The sequence below is a fragment of the Halichoeres trimaculatus genome, unplaced genomic scaffold, assembly GCF_033239565.1.
Source record: "Halichoeres trimaculatus isolate MK-OKI-2021-1 unplaced genomic scaffold, fHalTri1.1 fHalTri1_scaffold_18, whole genome shotgun sequence".
Classification (NCBI taxonomy): domain Eukaryota; kingdom Metazoa; phylum Chordata; class Actinopteri; order Labriformes; family Labridae; genus Halichoeres; species Halichoeres trimaculatus.
Genome location: NW_027437196.1, coordinates 18,896,344 through 18,922,780, shown reverse-complemented (window position 1 = coordinate 18,922,780; position 26,437 = coordinate 18,896,344). Strand labels below are relative to the sequence as shown.

At 40.5% G+C, this 26,437-nt stretch overlaps 1 protein-coding gene across 5 annotated transcripts in view; it reads left to right on the top strand.

Annotated features, from left to right (window-relative positions):
- phldb2b (pleckstrin homology-like domain, family B, member 2b) overlaps positions 1-26,437 on the top strand; it is a 43,047-nt gene extending 16,610 nt beyond the window's left edge. Inside the window, exons 1-22 of one of the 5 annotated variants that reach the window (XM_074693416.1) lie at positions 313-528; positions 5,026-5,145; positions 7,285-7,469; positions 8,329-9,534; positions 12,401-12,778; positions 13,332-13,493; positions 13,709-13,846; positions 15,052-15,180; positions 16,436-16,591; positions 16,716-16,826; positions 16,961-17,035; positions 17,156-17,305; positions 17,706-17,852; positions 17,993-18,196; positions 18,300-18,443; positions 19,457-19,556; positions 20,588-20,738; positions 23,038-23,128; positions 23,337-23,483; positions 23,896-24,115; positions 24,225-24,310; positions 24,403-26,436. In XM_074693416.1, the coding sequence (XP_074549517.1) occupies positions 5,091-5,145; positions 7,285-7,469; positions 8,329-9,534; positions 12,401-12,778; positions 13,332-13,493; positions 13,709-13,846; positions 15,052-15,180; positions 16,436-16,591; positions 16,716-16,826; positions 16,961-17,035; positions 17,156-17,305; positions 17,706-17,852; positions 17,993-18,196; positions 18,300-18,443; positions 19,457-19,556; positions 20,588-20,738; positions 23,038-23,128; positions 23,337-23,483; positions 23,896-24,115; positions 24,225-24,310; positions 24,403-24,543 (4,176 nt within the window). In that variant the 5' untranslated portion in view covers positions 313-528; positions 5,026-5,090 and the 3' untranslated portion in view covers positions 24,544-26,436. Of the gene's footprint in view, positions 1-312; positions 529-5,025; positions 5,146-7,284; positions 7,470-8,328; positions 9,535-12,400; positions 12,779-13,331; positions 13,494-13,708; positions 13,847-15,051; positions 15,181-16,435; positions 16,592-16,715; positions 16,827-16,960; positions 17,036-17,155; positions 17,306-17,705; positions 17,853-17,992; positions 18,197-18,299; positions 18,444-19,456; positions 19,557-20,587; positions 20,739-23,037; positions 23,129-23,336; positions 23,484-23,895; positions 24,116-24,224; positions 24,311-24,402 lie in introns of those variants that run through there. The other 4 variants (XM_074693413.1, XM_074693414.1, XM_074693415.1 and 1 more) reach the window with 4 other exon arrangements.

Here is a 26,437-nt window from a genome sequence, read left to right as displayed (position 1 = left end):
CTTAAGGGGGCGTCTACCAAATACCTCAATGTCTAATAGCTTCCGAGCCTACCAACTATCGGTAGGGGCAGCTACGTTAAATTAATATTATTTTAACGTATATTTTTCCACAATAATGAAGTTTATGCCGTCTTATAGTTGTTTTATGTTTATGTGATGTACCTTCGGTGGCAATTTTGTTGAGTAACGGTTTTGATATTACTTGGCTCGGTAAATTCCGGAGCTTCACCCCTATTCTCTGAAAGTTGGTACAGTCCGGGAGACAGACCTGTGGATGGTGAATCCGGCAACTTTCTTCCTCACTGAATCAATAGGAGGCGTCCTGCTGCAGAGTGAAGGAGGGAGGGAGCAAACAAAAACACAGGCACCGGTCGGAGTGGTCGTTTTAGTCACAGAATTTTCTGTTTTTGTTTGTCTTAAACCCGAAAGAGAATTTCTTTTAGGTTTGTCGTGAAAATTGCATGAAGGTAAAGGGTAGAAGATAATGCTTCTTGTCTGGATTAGTGCGCACTGAATGGGACTCAAAAGGTTTGTGAAGGATTTCTTAAAGCTAGCTTTTTCTATGAAAATACACAAGACAAAGAATCGCTACAATCACTTTGTTTAAGGCCATAGTTTGCTGCTTCTTCGTGTTTGTTCCCCGTTTGAAATGAATGAAATGTTTCGACATGCTACATTCCTCTGGAATGGTTGATAGATGCTGTTAACTTTTATCATGTGATTATCACCAACAGTTCATGCATTGTTTTTTAAAGCTTTGTCCTTTAAACTTGAATTGAAAAGAGTAAGCTTCTAAACCAAGACAGTTTAAACAGCATAAACTCACCATTTGTTACTATTTGTTCCCCTCTGAAAGAAACCACAGAAATGAAGATTACAGCCCATCTGTCACCATGAATCAATGAAAACACTAAAGCTTTGAGCAGTGTTGATTCAGTTTTTAATTTATATGCTTTTCACATCATTTTTTTTAACTGAATCTCTTTTGAGTTGTGAAATAGGGGAAAAATTAGTGCCACTGAAGCCCCTGTGTTGTTGCATTGCATTTGACCCTGATTTTGAAGAAGCTCCACAACAACCAGGCTTTAGCATACAGCCTGCACCTTTGATGCAAATAACCTTGGTGTGGATGCATGCCCTACAGGCTCATACATTAGCTGGAAGTTCACAGAGCAGTGCGATTTAATGTGACAAAGAGAACTAGCCTGTGGCTGCTGTGAGGGCAGGCACAGGACACCCGACACCTGAATACAAAACCTACTCCATTGTTTATGTTATTGTGTTCACGCGTCTTTTTTCTCTCTGCCTCTAGCAAATGTAGACTTTGTAAGTCACCCTTTGTTCAAAAAAACAACCCAAGAACTATGGTATTTGTGATTATTTTCCCTTTTTTAAATGTTCATCCCCCTCTCTGTTTTTTCTGATGGGTCAGGGATGGTTAATGTTTCAGGTTCAGAGTTGTCACAAGACCTGCGCCTAACTGTGGAGAGCTAGAGAGATGTATTGATGTGTCATGGATGAGTTTGAGATACAGAAGATATCAAAGCCTCAGAGAATCCAGCTCATGCATATGTGTGTGAACGAGAAAGAGAGAATGTGTGAGGGAAAGTGTGAGCAAGTGACCAATCTAATCTGCATCAGGTCCCCAGAGAAAGACCAGTTTGTTTTTTTATGATGCTGCTGTATGATGTGACTTTTTGTGCCCCATGTAGGGTTAATTTGTGGTTTTGAGGCTTATTTACACTCCCACTTGGACCTGTGTGGGATCTATAGATCTGTTCTTGAATGAGTAAGTTTAACCTTTGATCAGTCTTGTGCAGATTTTAGAAGCCATCCGGTGACAACATTCCAAGGAGATAACAGTTTTAATGATTGATTCAATTTTTCTGACGGTTTGAAATTGTTGTACTGTAACTATCTTTGACGTGAAACTGAACCATTTAGCCGACAGATTCATTCACACACGTGTTTAACATGGGATCTTTGTAATTGATTTATTTTACATTCTAACCTAATAGCATCAGTTTGGCAATTTCTCCACTTAAGTTAACCAAATAGAGAAACAGCTTTGAGTTTCCCCTCCCATAACATTGTGGTGAGAGTGTAGCTTGGCTCTCTTGGAGCTGCATGGGAACTGAAATTGGTACCAGACGAGATACAGCTCCTGCATCTGCGTCCTCAAAGGCTCTGAGGTCTGACTTTGTAGATTGCAAACTTTAAATTATCCTATAAATGTATATACAGACTAGTCTCCATTTGGGTTGTTTAGGTGAGAGTTGCGCATGTGTGTATGTGTGATTACGCACTGGGGAGGGGGCGCATACTTCGCCATGGGAGGCTGACTCAATTTGCTAGTAAACAATTAAACACGTGGATGAGATTAAATCTGTTTTGTTGTGGCCGTCACAAACACACATGCTACTAGTATTTATTTTTGCTGAAGATGGGAAGGAGGAGAGGATTAGCGAGTGGTTATTTGTTAGCTAAGGAGTCTTGAGAGGAAATTAGAAAAGGGAGAAAGGTGGGGGTTGTGAACAAATCAGGGCAACACACTTTACCCTCCACTTTAAAGGTGGCACATGGCGAGGCTGTTGAGGGAGGAAATTAGATTTTTACAAGAGTTGACTGCTGGCAGAAGCTGTCTGTGTGAATGTGTGGGGGTATGCATGTGTGTGTGTGTGCTAAATACCGAGAGTAACTGTGAGTCATTAGGTAGTCACTGTTATGAGACGTGTTTCTACACTCACATACATAAACATAGTAAAGAAAAAAACACATTACTCACGTCTGGCAGTGACAAGCAGGTATCATTAGATCTAACTCAGTAAAAACCTTCTTGGTGACTTTTTTTTCTGTTTTGACCTCTCCACATCATGATGCCTTTTGTACCGAGTCTCAGGGGCGTAGCTACAATTAGGCAAACACAGGCAGTTGCCTGGGGCCCCAAGATTCCCAGGGGCCCCCAAAGCATCTCTTAAAAACTGATTTATGAAGTTCTCTTCAATTGAAAGCATTACATTTTCCAAATCTTACTTCACATGCTTCAAAATACATCAAAAGGCTTAATCTTTAATGATCGTTTTGGGTACTCCCCCTCCCTTCTTATTCAATGGGCTATTCCATGTTACAACACATCTGAAAATATGATTCAGGAAGAAAGTGGTGAAAAACACTTTTCTCCCATATTCCCATTTCCCATTTTTCTTATTTTCAACCAAGTCGTAAATAAAAACAATGTTGCTCTGAGATCTGAGATAAACATATAAGACTTTTAGGATTTTAAGGACTTGATCTAGCCCAGGAAACAGGATAATTTTCTCAAAATCAAACTTTTCAAGTTAGTGATAAACATTATTGTACAAAATCTCTTTTTTGGAAACATAACTCACTGGACAGGGTGTCAAATAAAAACACATTAACTTTAAAATAATAGTACCAAAAAGCATGGTAACTGTAAAAATCACCTCTTTCAGTAGATTTTTTTCCAGTTTTATGTTGTGCTTGATATTCACATATTTTTTCTTTACTACATTTTTTTTTCAATATTTACCTATTGTAATGTTTTTCACTTCATACTTTCTTGTTTGTTACTGTTACTCTGTAAATTCCCTACTGTGGGACAAATAAGCTGTCAATTGACCATAAAAGATTTCAAATCCAGGACAAAGTGAACTAAATTGTGTATTCACTTTTTTCAAAATCAAACTAAAGTACAGAACTTGAGGAAATGTATTTAGTTGCGTTAAGTTACCATGTACAAGATAAGCACCGTCTCATGCCTTGATTCTCGGAAAGAGACAGTAGACCCAGGGAAGGCCAGTCTAGCTCTGAGGAAGATGAATTACAAGGACATGGAGGGCCCCATTGACTGGGTTTGCCTTGGGCCCCCAAACGACTAAATACGCCCCTGCTGAGTCTTCACCTAAACCTGCAAGATAGTGTTTACATTAAGATGTATTTGAAGAGTTCACAGTCCAGCTGTGTAGACTAAACATTTCTTACACTGTTTTCATGCATGTGGTGTACGCACCATCACCTCACAACTTTGCTTAGATGTCAACATTAAAGGCCAAAAACTGCTCCCCTCACACTTTAAAGCAATGTTTAGACAGATAGGACCCTCTTAGTTAAACTTTAAGCTTGAATGTGGTTATTGGCTCAGGTGTTTAAGCTTAAACACTTTGTTTTGAAACTATACATACGATGAGAGTGGGAAAGGAATATGGAAGAGTAGAAAAGAGGGAAAATAATTCAGAGATTTTTCCATTCAGTCTTTTTCCATTTGCCCTCTCGCTATCCCCCCTCATGCTTCAGTGCTTGTGTCTGACTTCAGGTCTAAGGAATCTGATGTAACTGTAATGGAGCTATTAAGGAGGTGCTGTTTTAAACCTTTAAACACATGGGGGGTTTACTGTAATGCTTATCTGAACCTTTTACCCTCTGGGGCGGAGGTGGAAAGAATGGTGAGAGCAAAGAGGTTACATGTGGGTGTTAGAAGATAGACAAATGTGAGGTGGTCTCTTTGTTTTTTTTTAACACAGTCTGGGGATTTTCTCTCTCCTCTTCACTTCCTAAATGTGCAATCACTAATGTTTTTTCATTCCTTTAACAATTTTTCAAAACTTTTGCCCAGCATCAAATCCCCAAAGGTTTGTGTGTAAGTGTGAGTGTGTGTGCTCTGTAGTCTCTTCCCTTCTGAGCTATTTGGACAGCTGTGTCTGGCTGTGTGTATTACAGAGGTTGTGACCCTGACATCTTGTTTAATACCTGGCCCTCTTGGCCTAATTGATGGCCAGAGCAAACACTGTGGTTGGGGTTGGCTGACCATGCACTGGTGCATGCAAGTGTGTCTGGCTGTGAATAAATATTCTGAGTTTACATAAATATGAAGCTGTACTTAGGACTGCCTCTTCAAACTTGGTGAATATGGTCTAAATAGACATGTCAAGAGAGACTAGTTTACTATTTTTATTCTTATCACTTTCATCTCTAATCATACTGTATATGTCTCTGCTCTCTCTTCAGGTTATTCACTGTGCCTGGGTAAATCCTATTTCTTCCGGTTCAACCATCCTGAGGAGGCCAGCAGAATGAAAAGCATGCTTCCCCAAAAGAGCCCCGTGTCTGCTTTAGCCTACAACACAGGTAAACACAAACACACAAACACACAGAAACACAGAAACACACAAACACAGGGGGTCTGCTAAACCTCTCTCCTGACCCCTGACCTGCACTTCATCTGCTGATCCTCCTCTGCCTTTTGTTCTGCCACATCATCATCTTCTCTTTCATCCCCCTCCCTTTGTTATCATCTGTCGATCTGTAATTCACTCAATCCCCTCCTGTGGATCTACATCTGCTTATTTTCTGATAAAACATCTGGTCTCACCGAAGTCTTTGCTCCTATGTCCTGCCAGGAGTTTTAGGATAAAGTTACAGGTACAAAGACCCAGACAGGTGTGTGAGAGCGGGGTCTTAGTTTTGAGAGTCTCGTGGAAACACTGAAAGATGGGTGGGGACAGGTATTTTTTTCAGCCCTCTCATATGTCTTCCCTAAACATACGGTCTCACCGTTAAACACATGCCAAAACTTAAAGTCAAAGCATATTGGAATGTTTTTGTCATCTGGTGCTCTTCTGTTGCTGTGGTGATACAGCTGGACTCTGCCGTCTCCTTAGTGATTGATCGGGCTGTAAAGGTGTGTGTCTGTTTGCTGTAATCAGTGGAATCCTGACTCCACTCCTCTCTTTGTCTCTCACACACTTGCTCTTAAAAAATGCTGCAACAGGCAACCAAAATCTTAACCTCAAACCTCCAGTTTGCCAAGAATCACACAGTTAAGACGTGCACCTAAAGTGTAGAAACCCCCTCAAAGGAAAATGAGCAGAGCATAAAAGTGAAAACAGCAGAGTTAGTGCACACCAGGGCTCCGGTATAAATCTGCCCATGTATGGACACAAACACCCTGAGTGTGTGTGTGTGTGTGCCTGGCTGTGTGTGGTTCTGGATCTTATGATGCCTTTAATTTTCTGCCCCATTTCTTTCCACCATGTTAGGTTAGACTTTTTCTCACACAGGCGTGTGTTGAGCTGTCATGTATACTTTTTGAACCTTATGTTTCTTTTTCAAAACAAACCATCAAGCTTTGCTGGTTGAATTATCTTATGTACTATTAAACCCATGTATTCGCTCTGAGTGCAGAGTCATATGAAGTATACTTACTACGGGTGTTTGTCTCAGGCCTCGTCCACATTTGTCAGATGTTCAAAAACTTGTGTGAGCGTGTGTGTAAAGTGAAACACTGGGTGGTCTCCGCTTGTAATAGCTCCTTTTCCACATAAAGCCACAGATGAAAAAAAACACTTGGCAGGTTTTTCACTTATTGCTTTCCCCTACCCAACCCTTCCCTTGTATTTTAATAGTGGGATATTTATTCATGTATTTATTTCTGCACAGAAAATAAATCGCTATTCTTCAGAAAAATAATCAGTTGTATTTAATCTAGTGATTTTTTTTCTGCTGATCTGGCTTTCAGATTTTGAAGGAAGGAAGTGAAACTGACTCAGCTGAGGTTTGGAAAAAGACCCCATGTTGCTGAAACGGCTTTAAATAAAAGTCTTAAGGAAGGGCGGGGGGCCTCCTGAGGGCAGTCAGGAATATTTTGTGGTCCTTTTCATTTCCCAAAACTCTACTTTTGGAAACTGAAGTGGAGATAGAGTTGCGATGTTTGTCTTGGATCTAATGGACGGTCTTGTGTGAGGGTGTATTTGCATGCATGTGTGTGCGTGACTGGACTCCTACTCTGTGTGGTTAGCTACCATTTTCAGATTGTTTGGGTTGAGTTTGTCCTGCCAAGGCCCCTATCTATGAACAGCTGCTGCTTCAGGTACACACTCAGTCTCTCCCTCTGTCTTCTGCAACCATTTATGACTCTGCCCCTCCCTCTGTTCTGTCCTCCCGCTCATTCTTTTCCTTCCACAGGTCTTGTTTTGCTCATTTTTCAAAAAGTTGAATAGAGACTTTGTTTTGTTCTTTACATTTTAACTGTTAGCCACTATTAGAGTACAGTACCTACCCTGTTGTTTTATCATCGTTAAACTGTTTTCCTTCTGTATAATAAACTTTAAATAGTAAAAAGACTGTATCTTTATAGTACTTGCTGTCGTCTTTCACCACCAACTTTGGTCATATTTCTCTGTTTTCCTACAAGGCATTGTACATCTCAGTGATTCTGCATTTCCACGCTTGAATGTATTTCTCCATTTATCTCCAACCCACCTCCAGACTACCTGAAGTTTAGCAGTGACTACGGCCATGCAGTGGTGGGTGGCACCAGCAGCGCCAGAGGCATGCGATCAGCCTCTGAGCTCCGCGACTTGATGGACACCCTGCAGCGTAAGAAGATTGCTCTGGAAAACAGTCTCAGAGCCAATGGGAATGCTAACCCCTCCTACTTCAGTGTGACACAGGTCAGCCATCTTTTAGCTTTAGGATTTATTATTTTGCCTTTTAAGTTGCACAGTCTGTGTTATAACCTTGGCTTATCAGGGGTTACTGATCATAGAAACCTGCCCATCTAAAGCTAACTCATCATTCTGAGCTCAGCAGCTGTCTTTAGTTTTTTAACTTAGCTCTCCTTCTGTCACAGAGAACAGGTCTACTTACTGACTGAAGCCTGAGTCTCTTCTGCCTTTTGAAATATTTTATTACCTCCACCAAGGAGGTTATGTTTTTGGGAGATCTTGTTTGTTTGTCTATTTGTCTGTGAACAACATAACTAGAAAATTAAGGAGCGGATCTTGATGAAATTATCAGGAAATGTTCAAAATGGGATAAGGAAGTAGTGATTAAATTTTGAGATGATCTGGATCACCGTTTGGATCCGTTTGGAAACATATTTTTTATCATTGTGAGATAGGGCACTTTTCACCGTATGTGTATATAACTCCACAATAAATGGTCGGATTGCTTTGCAAAACAATACAAGACAAGGTCACCATAAATTTCTGACTGATGTTAAAGTATGATCCAGACCCTGGCGATATTCTGGATACTAAGATCTGGAATATGAAACATGTACTGGGTTATCATAATTTTCAACGCTGTCAGGAAACAAATTATCGTACAAACCTGCAACTAACACCAAATTGTTGCAGACAGTCTGCTGAAAGGAAGTATGACATTAAAGTAGGACTAAAGTCATGCGTCACAATCACAATATGCTTGGCAAAGGTTTGAGTGCTTTTCTAGTTTCAAATGTATTAGATGTTTCAGTTGGATCACATTGGGAGTACTCCTGATTTTAGTGTCTCCCATTTCTTTCCTCAGTCTCCCCCAACTACACCAATCACAAGTCCAGCAACATCTTCCACAGCCTATCAGGAGCAGGCAAGGCGCTTCTACAGCTCAGACCGTCCTCCAATGTCTTTGAAATCCGCTCCTCCCTCTTCCCCTGGACGGAGGTCAGACCCTTCTTCTTCTCTATCCTCCCGCACATCTAGCTACAGCGATAGCCGGCGACTGCACAGCCAAGGCTCCTCTAATTTATTGTCCACGTGGAGCGGTGGCGGTTCCTCCATTTCTGTTGATGGCAGCAACAGCCTCCTCCTCTCTCTTCCTTCCACTTCCTCGTCCTCCTCATCCCGTACCCCTTCAGCAGGGGGCGCAGTCAGCATGCCCTCAAGCCCCCGTCTTGGCCGCCGTAGCTTCGGCAACCAAGAGCCCATGTCCACCAGTCGAACCAGGAAGTACTCTGCAGGCTCGCTCACTGGAATGATGGGAGGAGGACACAGCCGCTCGCTGCCACGCCTCTGCCCCTCTCCATCACCCCGTGACAACAACAATGGAGTCTTGACCCTGTCTACCTTGCCTCCACGGCGATCTGATGTAGCGGGGGGTTACAAATACAGCAAAGACTATTACAACAACCAGAATGGCAATACTGACCTCAACCACAACTCGAGTAACAGCAGTCAGCTTTCCTCCACCAGGAATCAAAACCTGAACACCACCAAGGGAGAAGGAGTCGTGTCTATCTCCCTTTCTACGCCAAAGATCTTGTCTTCCACTACTCCCTCCATCCCCCCAACAACCACCCCACCTGATGTTACCATACCATCCAGAGCAGGCGGCTCCTCTTCTCCACGTGTTGCTAAGAAGCTCAGCCTTACCTCCACCAGCTCTGTCGGCTCCATCAGCTCTGCAAGTTCCAACCAAACAGAGTTGACCAGCCATGCAGTGTCTGCAGGGATGGATGCGTACCTGGGAGAGAGGGAGAGGCGAGGGGTAGGCCTTGAACTCACTGGGGCTCCTGGACTTGGCGAAAGGAGGTCCTCATTTGGAAAGGCGGGTTTGGAACCTGGGATGGGTCTGGGCGAGAGGAGGCAGTCATTTGGAAAGGCAGGAGTGACCCCACCTGGGGGCTTCAGGGAAAGAAGGGGGAGTATCAGCTCTCTTAGCGGGAAGGAGGAACTGACAGACTACCACCATCGGCAGAAAGAGGAGAGACTCAGGGAGCAGGAGGTGGAGAGACTGGTGAGTTTGGGTTTGCATATGTAGACAGAAATTTTCCCTCTTGACATTGGCTTTAGCAATGCAAATTAGGCTCGCACACCTCAAAACACCATCTTTCAACAGGTGAAATCCTTGTAGCATTTGGATTTTAAAAGAAGGAGGAGAAAAAAACGCTGCACACAGTCATGAAAACACACAGAGATACAAACTGCCTGGAATGTCTTCAGGAATGCTCCTCCTCATACTAACCTCCTCCTTGTCCCCTCAATCAGACTCTCCCAGGGAGCTTAATGCTCACACACAAATTCAACTCCACCATTACACAGATGCTTCTGGCAGTTAGCCTATTTTCTAAGGACTATTCTTAACCCTACGCTAGAATTATACTTGTGTTTGTCTCTGTTTGTGAATGTGTGGTGCATGTTTATGTCAGTCAACTGGAGGTCCGCCCAGTGTGGCTCAGACCACTGAGGAGCCACAGAACACATCAATAAGATGTTGGTCAGAGGAACCCAAAAGATTAGAGAGGGGAGTTTTAGTGTAGCAGGTGGATAAACATACAGATGCTCCACATATAATGACAACTGGACTCATAAACCTCCTCTCATTTTTGTCTCTCTCCTCAGCCACACTCTGCAAAGTGAACTGGAGGTTAAAACATGAGAAAAAGTTTTTTCTGGAGGGTGTGAAAACCCAGCCATTTAACAAGCTTCACACTGGGTTTCATTTAGCCACCACAGAGGTTTAAGTTATATTTACCAAATGGAGGATGGTGGATCTGCCTCCACTGCTCTGAACTGAGACACAAATTGCATTTCAAATGTCAAAATAGAACATTACGGATTCTCAGATTTGAGAAGATTTCATGTAAAGACACTTTTTTTTAGTTTGTATGTAGCAAAATAACAGCCTTTTGTTAAACAGATGACATAATCTCTACAGAGTGGCTTATTTGGTGTTAACATCAACATTTCATCTTAAAAAAAAAATAGAGCAGAAGAACTAATAACATCAAGATATTTTTTCTGCTTATATTTTATAATTTGAGGCGCTTAAAGTTTATCCCAAACCAAACACTTCGATAGCTTTAGCCCTGGAAAGCATTTTTCAGACCTGTGCTGCCCTCTTGTGGTAGAAGTAATGATCTGCATCCTGTTAATGTTAAAATGCTTTTCGTTTTTGCTTGAGCAGTAAAAGTTATTTTAACTTGGAAAAAAAATTAGTTAAACAATAATTCACCACTGCATCATTCAGGATATTTATCTTTAGTGAGGTCAGGATATCTGCAGGGTATTGTACTCAATCTCTGCACTTACAAACTTGTTTATGGCAGTATTACTTAAATTCATACTGTTGTATTTTTTATCCATTATCTCACACACCAGCTCTTTTTTCCTCTCTTTTTCAGTGGACTTCACTCTGTCTGTCTGTCCCTTTGTAGTTGGCAGCTGATTACCAAAAGGGCTCCGCAGAGACTTGTGTGCATTAGAATAGAACAAGGTGTCAAACTGACACAGGCTTGTTGTGCTGTAGCTAATGGTTCACATTACACTCTATAAATGGGGTGTGTATGTTTGTTTGTTTGTGTGTATTGATTCACACATGTATACAAGTTTATTTACCATTAATTATTTTTTAATCATATTTTAATTTATTTGACTGCATTATCTTTTATATCTCTTCAGTAAAATAATATGTGACCTTATAAAAAGTGTATCTTTTGTATGTATGACTTTTAATACTGGCCTTTCTTAATGGGTAAAACATTGTAAAGAACTGTCCTGAGTCTGTGATGACTTAAGCTTTACCTGTGTTGGATTTCTTCCTAGAGCACAATTCCCTCAAAAGTGTCTTGTTACCTTAGTGTGCAAACACACAGACACATTCCTGTGAATGGAGTCATCGCCTGCTCTCATGCACACTTCCGAAAGTTGACAGCTGCTCACCTTCTCATTAGCCTGCTGTCCTCGCTGTTGGACGCAGACGTGTACACACACAACTTGCGTTTTTTTTCAAACCTTTTTCGACATTCAACATTTCGCACACAGGCTTGCTGTGTGGTTTACTTCCACCTGCAGTGGAGTTACTGCTGAACTCATGAGAGGAAATACTATTTATTGGAAGATTGCACTGGATCTACTAAAACTGTGTTTCTGAAAAATGTGCTAGAGCGGATACATTTTTAAACTGAATGAGGACGGATCAGTTTCTGCAATGCTGCCACAGGTAACCTGAGCATTGGAAACTTATTTTATGATGGAAAGATGGGACACTGCTGTAGGGAAACTGTTGTGACTCAGTGCCTCCTGCATGGATCAAAGCTGGATGTTGAATTTTCTGCAGAAACATAAAATCCAAATCAGTTAGAGCACAGCAGTTAAGCACTTACGCTTCTTTTTTTCCCCTCTTCTTATACTTGTAATTTCTTACATCTTTAATTTTATAACTTCTCATATTGTATATTTTGTAATTTCTTAAATCTTTTTATTTTCAACTTTATGAAGGAGCAGCAGTGACAAAAGAGCAGTTTCCCCCAGAGGATTAATAAAGTACTTCTGATTTTGATTCTGAAAAGTTAAAAATGTTGTGAGATTTTCTGATAGTAAACTGATAAGATCAACTTTTTATTCAGGAGCCTACATTTTATGTCTGTAAATGAAGGCTCCTTGTCATACAAACAAAGGTTATATTCTGAAGTATTTACGCCAAAATACTTCTGTTGTGAACTCCTCTTAAAGACAATGAACTAATCCCAGCATAATATCACTACATTAAGTTTAAGTAGTTTCTAGTCATTGCAGTCTTTTAAATAAACAACTCCAAATGAATAAAATAAATTTGTATTAACTAATTAATATCATTATGTCTGTTTTTGGGCTCATTTCAGGAGCGACAGCGGCTAGAGACCATCCTGTCTCTCTGTACAGAGCTGGGCCGGTCTGACAGAGATGGAGGCAGCACAACAACAGACCCTACATCTGCAGTGGCAGATCTCCAGAAGATCAACCAGGAGCTCGAGAAGCTTCAAGTGAATGACGATGATGAAGACACACCTTCAGTGTTTTCTGACTCTTCAGCTGTTAATGGAATGACAGGGAATGGACACATAGCCTCCCCGGGGTTAGAAAATGGTTTCTATGACGATGATCTACTGGTACGACGAAGGCGCAGCAGTGGCCAGCGGGACAACAGGGCAGAATCTCCCGCTGTCAGCGTGCGAAGCTTTGGCCCCTCTCCTTCTCCGAGAACCTTAAGGACCAATGAGGTACAAAGGGAACACATCATAGATTTAGAAACACTTATCAGTGCACACAACCTCATACACACTTGGTTTGACAAGGGTTCAAGACTGCCAGAGTCAAACCTTTGACTTCAGTCAGCTACTTAAAAAATTAATCAGGATTAATGTAGGAAGTGATGATGCGCTCTGTTCTTTGTGAAAAACATGAGAGTGACAAGGATCACTCCTCCTAATACTAGGAAAGTATCAACATACGCATCCTGCAGATACACAGATGGGAGATATTTACAGCCCTTTATTAGATTAGAGCAGATGATGTGTTACTATTCAGAATTGACAGCTGGTGTTTCTGTGTGAGGGTGTATGTGTGCCTGTGTCTGTCCAAAGTTCTTCGCTGTTAAAGTACAAATATATTCTTTGCTTAACGACTGCAAAGAAAAATAACATTTTCTGTTAGTTCCTAGTTTTGCTATTGAAAACTAAGTCATTGGATGGATGATGTCCCTTAACGCCATTTTACAAAGTTGCTTCTTGTTGATGGACCAATCCTCGGTTTTGTTGGTGATGCTGTTTCCAGGCCCTGGACGATGCTGCTCGTTACCACAGACATGAAGGGAGGCCTTCAGAGGAGGAGGTGAGGCGCGTGGAAGAGGAGAGGATCCAGGTGCTGAACAACATAGAGGAGGTGGAGCAAAAGATCAAAGAGCTGGACAACCAAATAGAGGAATCTGCCCGAGAGGTAAAAGAAAGAAGAGAAAGAGGCATTGACTACTGGACCCGACATGATACACTTTCATTTGATTATTATTTTAAGGATAACAAAATGAAACTGGGCAACATCATACACAGATTTAAATCTACAGTTAAACATGTTATTCAACACCAATTCACTTCAGAGACATCACTTACTGAAGAGAGATAGAGAAACTACCCACTTGTGTTTATTTATCTAAGGTGGAGGTTGAGCGAGCTCTGGTGGATGCTGAGATGGAGTCAGAAGCAGCTGCTCTCCAGCAGGAAAAAGATGCTCTGGAGGCTCTTCACAACAAGATGACTGACCTAGAGACCAGGTCCCAGCAGGAAAAAGAAAAGGTAAACCAATGAGAGCCAAAGCGATACTTCTTAGGGATTCAGAATGATTGATACTGAACACCTGATGACATGCAGTCACGTCAAAAGATGAGAGGAAGCTTGAAATGCAAAATTTATTTGACCTCTGAGTAAAAGGTATGATGATTGAATCTGCAAATAGTCCCTAACCTCTTAACAGTGGGACTGATTAGTTGTGTTTCTATCAAGTTGAAAGGAGAAACAACAACTAGACCAAATGAAAAAATGCAATTGTTGTACAATCAGTCAGTTTCTACCTAATTTTCATTGACAGCACGTCATTCACATCTCCAAGAGTTTTGGTATGTGTGTATGTGTGTGTATGTGTGTGGTATTGAAAATGCATAAGCTATGCTGAGACTGCCATAAATTTTGGGGTCATGTGACTTACTGGTAAGTGTTAATCCTTTTCATGCTGTCGGTGGTCCAAATATATATCTGTTAATACTGCCCAGGGTATAGCGGTCACCAAGTGGTACTTTCTTACACTCGCCTGCTGTGGAGCGGCTGGTGTACAGAAACAAGTGTTCGTGTGTCAGTCTGCATTAAGACCAATATATGGTATCATTGACTGGGTGTGAAGTGTAAGTGGAGAATCAGCTTGAATTTGTTGTGTGATCAGTGTGTGTTTGTAAGCACATGCTTTGAGTTGGTTTGGATGAATATGTGCAGGCAGGTTCTGACGTTTTCCAGTCCACACATCCAGCAGAGCCTGAGCTTTATGAAACAAATCCTAAGATCTAAATAAGAGGAAGAGAGAAACTTTGCCAAGAGGAAATGAAGTTGAGTGCTTGTTCAGATTATGGGTGGATGTTTATGTTGTGGTGTTGTAGAAAGGTGTATTAATCAGTTCATCCATTCCTTGAACCATTTTCATTCACAAAGAGGAAAAAAAAAAAGATGAAAAAGAAGAGGTGACACGGTTGTCACACTATCTTCATGCCTTCATTTCCACCTAATCCCTCCCTAGTCCTCCATTACCTTTTTAGATTTTGTTTCTCCAGCTTTCCCTCCCTCCCATCCCGCTAGGCTAATCCTGCTGACCCATGTGCCGTAGTGACTAACTGTGGCTCCCCCACTCCCACTAACGCTGCCATCCTCTTTCTGTCCTGTGTTTGTGTGTACACAAAACAAATGTGTACATGCGTGCGTGTGCGTCTCTGTGTATGGACCTGTGTGTATGTCAGGCGTGCGAGTTGCTGCAGGCAGAAAGGGGCAGAGTAGAGAGGTTGGCTCAGATTGTGTGTGAGCAACGCTCCCAGCTGGACAGCTGCCCTGAGGCCACCAAGGAGCCCCTGCAGGAGCAGCTGGCCAGGGTCAGTACACACACACACACACACATGCACACCCCACAAACACATGCTCAGGTATATTTATACATATATATTTGAGTGTGTAAGCCAAAGTATTCTTGCATTCAAAATGTAACAAGGTGTTTGTTCTCTTCTGGTCTTTATAACGGGAGCTGTAACAGGTGTGCATGCAAACACAGAGGAAACTGAGAACACAACTGCTTTATGTTGACATCAAATCACTCTGTATATGTGAACAAGAGTTCACATAAACAGACCAAAAAAAGTCACATGATAACTTCCGTGCTAGGACATGCATGTAAACAAACCTTTATTCCCATCCTAAGTAAATTTGCCTGGTTCATGTTGGTTCAAGTTTTGCCCTCTCCACGTCTAACTGTCTTCTATTTTACTTTACCATTTTTATTTATCCAAACCATACATTTTTGAGGGTTTAAAGAAGATTAAGATACACTAGTAAAATGTTTTTACCCTGTCAGCTTAAGCTGAATTACTTAGAGGTCAACAGAGCCCTCTTGTGGCAAAATGCTGCAACTGTCACATGGATAGCAGCCACATGGCATAACTTGGCAGAAAGAGTAGGACCTAACAGATGGATGCCCATAAGTTGTAAATATTCACATTCATCTAGCTTTGTGTTTTTTCTCCACACATAAAGATTTCTATCCATCAATCAATCTATGTGTCTTCAGCCTAGGCTTACTCAGCGGGATGGACAACAGTGCAAACTTACGTTCAGACCCAAGAATTTTCTGGTCTGCATGGGTTTTCTCCTGGTGCAGTCTATTCCATAAATGACATTTAAGTTTCTTTGAGACACAATTTTAAGTCATCTTCATTTGGGGGACTGCTCAGTGTGTCTATGTTGCATGTTTACTTGAATGCTGGGTATGCATTTGGTGTTTGCATGACTATGAGTGGGATCTGTGTGTCTGGGTTGCATTGTTTGTGTAGAATGATTTACATTTCTTTATTTTTCAAAGTTTTTGTAATTAGGATCAGGTATCAAGTTATATCTGTCTTTTTATTTGAGCACATTTGCACATTCATATAATTTGTTTAGATAAAATTATTACTGTTCAAAACCATAAAACTTAAAATGTGTCACTGCTTTGGAACAACTTTTCTCTCTGGTAATGTTGATATGGTTTATAGTTATATTAATTTTTAGATTTTTTTTCTCCCCTATCTGTTCACATACATTTCTTAGCCCTCCTGTTTATCTCTGTACTATTTCTCTGTGTGCTTTTGTCTGTAGGACTGTGAGGTGCTGGAGACAGAGACAAAGCGTTTTGAGGACCTCGAGTTCCAGCAGCTTGAAAAAGAGAGCCGGCAAGACGAGGAAAAAGAGACCCATACACAACAGCTTCTCCGGGAGATTGCAGATTATCAAAGAAGCACTGTTACTCGCAAGGTAACAGCTGTCTGCTTGTTCATAAAAAAAAAATCTATATTATTTTTAATGTTGTGCCACTTGGGGTTAGTGACATGCTACAAAAAAACAAAACATGTAACAAATGTTTTTGCCTTTTCTCCAGGAGCGACTATTAACACTAAAGAAACAGGCAGTACAGATTACCCAGCAGGCTCAGCGAGAGAAGGAGAGCTTCATGAAAGAAAGGAGCAACCTGGAAGCAATGCTGCAACGGGTATGGTAGACATTATCATCTTGTGTGTCTATAAAGACGCTGTAATGCCTTTATCATGTCTGATAACAACAAAAACCTATCACCACGAAGTCACAAATTGTTTATAACATTGTATTTTTGTTTATTTCTATCAGGAGAAGGAAAACCTTGCAACACTAGAGAGAAAATACGCTGACCTCACTGGTGGTCGAGGTTTCACTCTGAGAGAGGTAAGTTTGATTGAAAGCTGCTAGACAAGGAAATGTGAACTTTCTTCCTCTTTTAGACTTTTGAAGCAGGAAGAATTATCTTCCTATTTTATCTCTGAGGTTTCCTTTTCTACCTGATAGGATACAACCTCTTTGGCTGATGTGTGTCAGTCTTTTAGCAATCATTGCAGTGACAACACATCTGCCACAAGTCCTCCTCCTCCTCCTCCTCCAGTCAACCTCTGTGCCCTCTCATCCATCTTTTCCTCTATTTTTCACAAGAATGCTGAGGTACTTTCTTCTTGTAATTTTCCTCTGTTTAGATTATCTCCTTTACTCTGTCCCTCTTTCACACCCTCCTCTTTTTGTCTTTTTGGTGTATCTGTCTGTCTCTGTGATGAAAGAGAAAAGACTTTATGTTTTTTTATGTGATGCGCAGCTCACTCTCACTCACATATTAATACTCCTATAACATGTTATGTCTGTTGTCTTGTGTAATCGCCTCAATATTGTCAACAGTGCAAAAACTTGTTTGTGTGTGTAGACTTTGTGTTTCTTTGCCATCAAGTTCTGCATCATTCTAACTGACTCCTGAGTTCATCATATTAACATATATTAATATGGCTGACTCACTCAATGCGATGCCTCACCCCCTGTCTCTCCCCTCATGTCTCCACACGATACTTTGCAGGGCTATGTCACAGTCAGTGAAATCAATGAGCTTTACTCACAGCTTGGGGGGGACCTTAAACACACCCCTGCCTTGGCCAATGCCTCTCCTGAGTCCACTCCAAACCCTGTCCCTGATGACGACACCCCCAAACCACCAGAGGACGAGGTGTGTGTGTGTAGAGGTGTAAGGGGTGTAGCGTAGTGTAAAGATCTAGATGTTGTATTGTATGAAGGTGTTATTTTCTCCAGTTTCTCTTCTTCTATCCTGTTTTCTTTTCTGACACTTCACCTTTCTTCTTCCCAAAGCTCTGTAATTCTTCCTCACCTGCCGACTGTCACTCCTCTTCCTCCTCTTCTTCTTCCTCGTCTCATCTGAATCCCCGCCCCCTTCCCAAAACCCCATCTGTGCATTGGCCAGAGAATATGGTGTCATACCGAGACCCCTCTCCCCTCCCTGACTCTCCCCCTCCTCCCCTTCCTGTCAAAAAACACCATCAGCGACACAGGCAGGTAATCTGTGTGTGTCTGTGTGCATATCAGCAGCTGCCTTCATGATAAAATCAATAATCAATTAACCAGACATCCCTTTATGCATGTCTGTGTGCTTCATCAGCAATTCCGCCTGTTGGAAGAGAGAAAGCGATCAGAGAGAGAATTTGGGTCCCATTTAAGTGACACATTACCCAGGAAGAGAACTACACCCACCATGACCCCCCAGTTTACATGTGCAACACTGGGACGCAGCTTCCCAAACAAGGTAAACACATGTGGATGGTTGTATGGTCTGTAATGATTCCATACAAATCAGAAGGATGTTTTTTCCTGGTCAGTCTAAATCAGGGGTTTGCAACCTTTACTTCCCGGAGAGCCGTTTTGCCTCAGCTCACCTGGATGACAGTCATTCGGGAGCCACAAACTACTTTATCTTCACATTAAGACAAAAAAAAGTGTATAATCTGGTGAATAATTATCTAAATGAGAAGCTTTTGTGTTTATAAAATAGTACATGTAATTTATTTATTTATTTTTTTTAATAAATTTGCAAATTAAAGAAAAAAAAAGAAATTTGTAATGTCATAGATTTTATAAATTTGCAAAATTTATGAAATTTCAATAAGTCGGAAATAAAAAAAATGCAAAAATAAAAATGAAATTAAAAAGTGTGGAAAATTTCAAAAACTTTGCTGAAATGTGTCATAAAGTCATAAATCTGCAAAGATAAAAAATAAAAACCCTAAATAATGCAATTTTGAAATTTTACTTTATTTCCAAAAATTGTAAAACTTTCTAAAAATTGCAAAAAAGAGTGATTTATTTAAAGAATTCAAAAATTTACTAAATATTCAAAAAAATGTGGATTCTTTTTTCTTAATTTGCAAAAATGTAAAAAAAAAAAGTGAAATAACAAAATAAAAAACAAAAAAACAAATTGCATAAAATCACCTTGAAATAAAAGTTTATTTCAAGAGGTGATACATTTTTAGTACAAATTGTTATATTGTGATTTTACTTTGTGTCTGTGTAGTTATTATTTATACCCTCTGTAAGAATTTTTTTTCAAAAAAGTTTTTGTTAATGATATATTTAAAAGCTGCAAGGAGCCACTGCAAAAGGGTCAAAGAGCCACATGAGGCTCCAGAGCCACAGGTTGCAGACCCCTGGTTTAAATCATTCTTTTGTGTTTTACATTAAAATGTTTTGTTATGTAGACTGAGTTATATATTTTGTTACATTCGAAGATGATAAACCCTTCATCTGTTTTGTTTGTAGTCTCATCAGCCCCTGGTGCAGAGCACAAGCTGTGGCAGCATTCTTCCAAGAATTCTTTCCTTATCAAATAAGGAAACAGAAACTCGACGTCTTCATAAAGGTACACACCCCTGCACATGTGGACAACATCTGTTTGATAACACAGATACACTGGCTTGTTGAATTATTTAGAAAATGTTTATGATAGAGTGTTAGGATGTGGGTAAAGATAAGTCCTTCATTCACATATACTAAATATTTTACTGTCCTCGTTTTGTTTACTGTCTTTTTGACAAACAAATCAATGTTTGGGCTGTTACATGAATACACCATGAATAGTCTTATTGTCTCCCTGCTGTGTGTTGTTGTGCAGCTCGTTGTGTTTTGTTGTTTCTCATTTAGAGATAGCACAGGAATGTAAGCAGTAAAGGGCAGCTCCATCAAGTTGTGATATGTGTGTAAGTGTAAAATTCTGTCAAGCTATTTCTCAGCAGATCTCCTCACCAGCAGTATGAATGTTAAAAAGGTATGATGGTAGTTTCCTAGACAGATAGACAGATTTATATATTGAGGTTAATCTGGGTATTTTGTACCCTCTGCTGTAAAGCTATTGCTGTGTTTCCCGGAGACTGGCACATGGACCTGGTCCCTAAGTCCCAGTGGTCCCTTGATCTGCCTCATCAGATGGGTGGGTCTGCTACATGTGCAGATGGTATCGGGGTTTTCTGTTTGGTTCTTCCTGTATCCAGAGGCAGTTTGTCTCTATTTTAAGTATCTGCTGGGTCATTTTGTCAACATTCCTTCATTTGCGTCTGAGGACAGTCCTCCTTCAGACATCTTGTGGCGTTTCTTTGAATCCATATTCTTATTTTGCTGAAATTATCTCAGGTGTGTTAGGGGGACTTATATTTTTAAACAAGACACATTGCATTGGTAAAGTGTTTATTTTTTTATTGTGGACATTTTGAACACTCCACGCTGGCGGGGCATTGTGATCCAAAATTGCAGCCCTCTGGGCAAAATGTCCCAGATGGGGTGACACAGACAGGTACAGTATAGGTGTACATGCATGTTAAGAAAGAACAGTTCATGTTGGACTGTACTGGAGCAGCTGCTAAATCCTCATCCTTTCTATTTGTTCTTTTCTTACAGGTCAGCCTGGCTCCCGGGCAGCTTCCCAGACCAACGTTTACCTTGATGCCTTTGGGTACCGGGGCAACCAGGCTTTTGACACAATAAGTGTTGACAGTACTGACTCTATAGAAACCAGCATCTCTGCCTGCTCACCTGACAATGTCTCAAGGTAAGTTAAAACGCATGCTTAATTCTAGCAACTATCTTCAACATGAACATCAGATTTTTAAAAGAGTGAAGGAAAAGAGTGAAAAAAAGCTGATAAATGTAATAAATTAATGCCATAAAGGCTAAAAAGAAAAGAATGTGAAAACTTGAAGACATAGAAATCCCCCTTTGTGTTCATAATATGAAACATCATATGTAAGAAGGGGTGGGGGGAGGGAGCCGACAAAGAGAGTAGAAAGTGAGTTAATGTAAAAAGTGTGTGGGGCTGCAAAGCACAGTTTCCCGCCTTTCATGGTTCCCCCTCAGAGAATAAGATGTGTAGACCCGTGTGTGCTGTGGGAGTATGGGGGGCTCCTGATTAGGGTGCAAGGGTCGGGTTACGGAAGATGGAAAACATGAAGGTGTGTGTGTTCCTGTGCGTATGTTTTTGTGTGTGTTCAGTCAAACCCCTCAGGTCCATGTGGACTGAGCAAACCAGTATGAGAGTGTTGAGGCACATTTGGGGGTCTACCCCCTTTGGACTAAAACCATGTGTGCATGCTCTCTCTCCTTTTTTACAGTGGTTGCGTCTGTCTTTTGTCTCCCCGCCTCTTGTTCCTCTGAATGGTACGCTCTTGGTTTCAGTAAAATGTTCACAGTCCCAAACCATTTGCAGATTGACTCTTTGTGTTGAGTTTTTCCTGCGAGAGAGACTGCCTCTGTGATCCTCGGTATGCGTGTACTCGGACTATGCTGTAAAGGCTTACATCGGACTGAAAGACGCGTGACGTAGAATGTGGAGCAGTGCTGGATCAAGAAGTAGTTTAATGATGGAACCGGGCTTTTTGTTATTTTTCCAGTGATGTTTCCTGATCCTTGAAGATATCAATGTTAAAGAAAGAGAATGATTTTTTTTTCAAGTGATCTAAATACTCACTGAAGAGATTTAAATTGGTTCTACAATGACTATGAGTGCGATTCCTTACCATCGACGGAGGTAAGAAAATGACAAATTGATGATGGGAGGCAAAAAGCAAAGATGAGGCTGAAGTTATGTTAATTTGTGTGCTGTCAGGGCTGTAAAATTAATCGCAGTCTAGATTTAAGTGATGGCCTTAAGTTCAGCAAAGCATGCTTGAAAACCTTTCTGTCAAGCTTACTGATTTGTTTTTGTTTCCATGTAGTCAACTTTCAATGTTGGTTGGATACTTTGAAGCATACTTATCCCCCTGCAAAATATTCACTGTAACATCTTTTATAAGGATTACACCAAAGTGTGAGTGGGAATGAGTTAAAACTTAAAGTTCAGAGCTGGGAGTCGGGTTATGATTTGATACAAGGAATCTGAAATTTGCATTTGAAAAAGAAGAAGCGGGAAGGCACTTTCTACTTAACGCTCACTCTCATGTTTTCCATCTTTTGAGCCCTCCCTCCTGATCCTTTTTTCCTCTATTTGATTACTTCAGTTGGCCTTCTTTTTTTTCAACCTCCCGTCTCTCCCTCCTGATTTGTTTAGACTGAGTCTAATGTGTACCATTCATCTTTACAATGTTGTGACATCGTAACAGATCAGTGGGTATCCAATTCCTCCCAGGTCTCTATGAAGATAATGTTTGAGTGCGTATGTGCTGCATTGAGAGCTAAAGTAAGATGTAGGGTTTGATTATTATGCAAAGTGAGGGAAAAAATATTGTTTAACATGAGAAATGTACAAAATTCCTTCCCTGTACTATCACTCAAGAATGCATCTCATGTGCAGGCCATCTGTGGTTTGGGGAGATCTGGAGCCAGACAAGACTGCTGTGTTCAGCAGACAGACAGTGACACAGCAGAGAGTCAGAGAGTCTCGTGTAAGGAGAGGGATGGTCCAGTCTTTGCCACACCATAAAAGGCTTTCAATCAGGACTGCTCTCAGTGGAGTGTACCAAATTTGTCTGAACAGAAAGCTTTATGCTACAATTGTGTGAATTGTGTTATAAAGGCACATAAAAGACTTCAGGTAGTTTGATCTTGTTTATCAAACAATTAATATTCTTGGATTTGGACCATTAAATATTTCTGTACCTGGACATTCAGAGAAAGTGTATGACCTGTGAAGATAGACAGAAAAGAAGTCCAGCTGGTTTCACTTTGTTACGCCTGCTGCAAGTGAAGCAGGTTACCTGATTGACTTGGCAGCTGCCACGTTTTATTACATTGACAGCTGTTTGCTGTTTATGTCCCTAAGACTGCATTAAAAATGGTTCGTTGCAAAGAGAAGAAGTTGTTTGTGTTGTTTTGTTTACGATACCTGCTTATGGGTGTGTGTGTTTGTGTTGTAGTGCCAGCACCTCTAATATGGCCAAGCTAGAGGAGATGGAGCGCCTGCTGAGGGAAGCCCAGGCAGAGAAGAAAAGCCTCCTCGAAGACAAGGTCACTACATTATGTATATTCAGCTTTTTAGTTTCACAGTTGAACTATGCTCAACTAATTCTCAAACTAGTTATATCTAGAGTGTTTCAATTATGCTGCTAGATTTGCATTTGTAATAAAACCCAAAGTTAAAAACACAGTGAGACATCTTTACATGGTGACATACTTGAGAATCTGCAATACATTTGACAGTCAAATTATTCCTCAGGAGCGAGAGATGGACTTGCGAAAGCACGCACTAGAGGATGAGCGGAGGAGAAGGGAGGATTTGGAGAAAAGGTTACAAGAAGAGACGAGTAGGCGCCAGAAACTCATCGACCGTGAGGTGAAGCTGCGAGAAAAACAGAAGGCACAGGTAGGATGGAAACACAACAAGGGCATAAATACAAATTGAGTCCAGTTGTTTTGTGTTATTTAGATGTAGTCGGTTAGATACTCGTACTCTGAAGATGGTTTTGTTTGGTTTGACTATTGACAGAGCATTCCATAATGCTTCAGTAGCTGATTCCTGTGCGTTACATGCATACTTCCTTCCCTCGGCATGGTTTCAATCATTTCTAGCAGTTTTTGGCATAATCTGTCATCTTTTTTTCTCTGTCCTGGACCATCAACTGTTGGCAGCAGAAGAAAGAATCTTAAACTTTAGTCTGTCTCGTTGTATGATACACATCTGCATGATTTTATAAACACTTTAGAGAATATAAATACATAGTTGTTACTGCAAATACCGCCTCCCCTCACTGAACCCATTTGCTCCTTTCCCCCAGTCTCGGCCACTGACACGGTACCTGCCCGTGAGAAAGGATGACTTTGATCTGAGGGCTCACATTGAGTCTGCAGGTCATAGCACAGACACATGCTTCCACTTGTCCATCTCAGAAAAGACCTGCCGTGGCTACTTGATCAAAATGGGAGGCAAAATTAAGACCTGGAAAAAACGGTGGTTTGTCTTTGACCGTAACCGACGAACGCTCTCCTACTATGCAGGTAAGGCACAAGATGCACATGCAGGCACCAAACTATTACAAAGTCCAATCAAAGAACAGAAATGAATTAAATATGCTTCATAACATTTCTTTATTTGTATCTTCTGCAGACAAGCATGAGGCCAAGCTGAAAGGAGTTATCTACTTCCAAGCTATTGAGGAAGTGTATTATGATCACCTAAAGAATGCTCATAAGGTACATGTTACAGTAAAGGTTAATGTTGTTGAAATTTTTAATTTCCTATTTGTAATTTACCTTTTCTTTTGTCCTTCTTTGCTCTCCTGCAGAGCCCAAACCCCACCCTGACCTTCAGCGTTAAGACTCACGACCGGGTCTACTACATGGTTGCTCCCTCTCCTGAGGCCATGCGGATCTGGATGGATGTGATTGTCACAGGCGCTGAGGGATACACTCAGTTTATGGTGTAGGGGAGGGACCGGATGCTGCCATGACTCTGTTTTGCTTTAAAGACTTTTTTCTGTTATTTTTTTATGCCTGGGCTTTTAAACATGCATGAACAGATACTATGATCATCTATGCTGGAGAGTTACCATATTTCTGTTTCATAGACAGCAACGTTAAGGCACTCAACAGCAAGTTCTCCCTCTAGCACAGGCTTTGTTAAAGAAAAAGACTTAGAGTAAAGTGGGGCATTTATGTGAAATGTTGTTTGGGCTTTAACAAGAGAGGTAATGAAGTGCCTGAAGAGACCTGAGTCTTCTTGTGGTAAACTACTATTCCATAGGTTATGTTGGACATGTACCACAAAGGTTTTATGTCAGAAAACTTTTTACCTTACACTTTTTCCCATGAAGTGTAACATCCCAGATTATGACTCAGCCCAAGGATTTGAGTACTGGAGATGTTACAAAAACATCACGGTGATAGAACCTGTTGTAACTTTTTATCCTATCAGTGAGACATTATCTGTACAAATGAGGATATGAGTAAAGGTTGGAAATGGTAACCGCTAACTCCAAACACATTTCCTCTGTTACTGCTATTTTTAAATATCTTGTGTCAAAGATAAATAATGCACATAAATTTATCTAAGTTACTTTTATTCTCAACATTTTTTATTCATTTTGATTTATTTTCATGTACTGTTACCGCGGCATTCTCAGGTCTTAACTGTATGCGTGGATGTTCATGCATGTTAAATATGATCATGTCTGATCCTATCCACGCATGTGCTAAAGAAGTGCCTGTTTTGTGTGCTTACTTTATGTAAACAAATCTTGTCTGTGAGCTTCAAATGTAGCTCTAAGGTGCTATTCTTACATGTTGATGCTAAATATGCAACTCACACCCCAATAAAAAAATGGGGTGTCATTTCACAATTAACGTGGTGATTATCAGTTAGTATTAGGGCAGATAACTGCTCAGAGTTTATGTAAGGGTTTCACTCTGAAATGAAGCTGAACAGCTTGCATAAAGCAGTTAAAGTTACTGCAAGCGACTTTTTATTTAAATAAAAGGAGTAACAGAAGCATCAGGAAGTGGCTTCTGTCAATGAACACAATTTTAATGTTTGTACATTTTGTTTTTAAGTTGTAGCTAGTTTTACGATAGTTGTTACAGTTAATATCCATTATCAACTCACAACTCTCTATGGTGCCTTTTTATCATATCATTGTGACAGTATTTTAATCTACATTTTATCTGTCTTTAAAGAGTTAAAAACATTTTAATGCCAAACTTAGGGTGGTGAGAAACCGCAAATGTTGACAGACAGTCCCAAATCATCTGTAAAGGTGTCAATGGGAAAACACAGATGGTACTCACGCTCCCAGAAAAATCCTTTAGTCATCTAGACTGACTGACTGAATATAATGCTGCTCTGGTCCACCAGCTTTCAATGCTTCTATTGCTTTATTACCACTAATTCAGCTTTGGCTATTCCACTTTGAACACCGAGGCTACTTTGTGTATTGTTTCAGCTGACTAGTTAGTTTTTCATTGTGCCTCCTTGCATTGTTTTTGTATGTTTTATTGACCAAAGTACACATTTCTGTGGTAAAATGTATATGAGGTTTCTAATGTTTTTCTCTTATTTCTACAATAAGATAAAAATGATATTTGTTTAACACGACAAGTACATGGCTGTTTTTCACCAATGAAAGGAGCTGTTGTAGAGGAAGTGTCCATAAGCTTTACTCTTCTTTAAATACTCATTTTCTAATGTTGATCCTACTGTATTTATGCCATATACAATGCATGTATCTTAATTTTATATTCCTATAAGAGTAATAAATGATTTATTTTACCTTTAATTCATTCTCATGTTTGAAGGGATTTTCTGTGAAAACAGTCTACTACCTG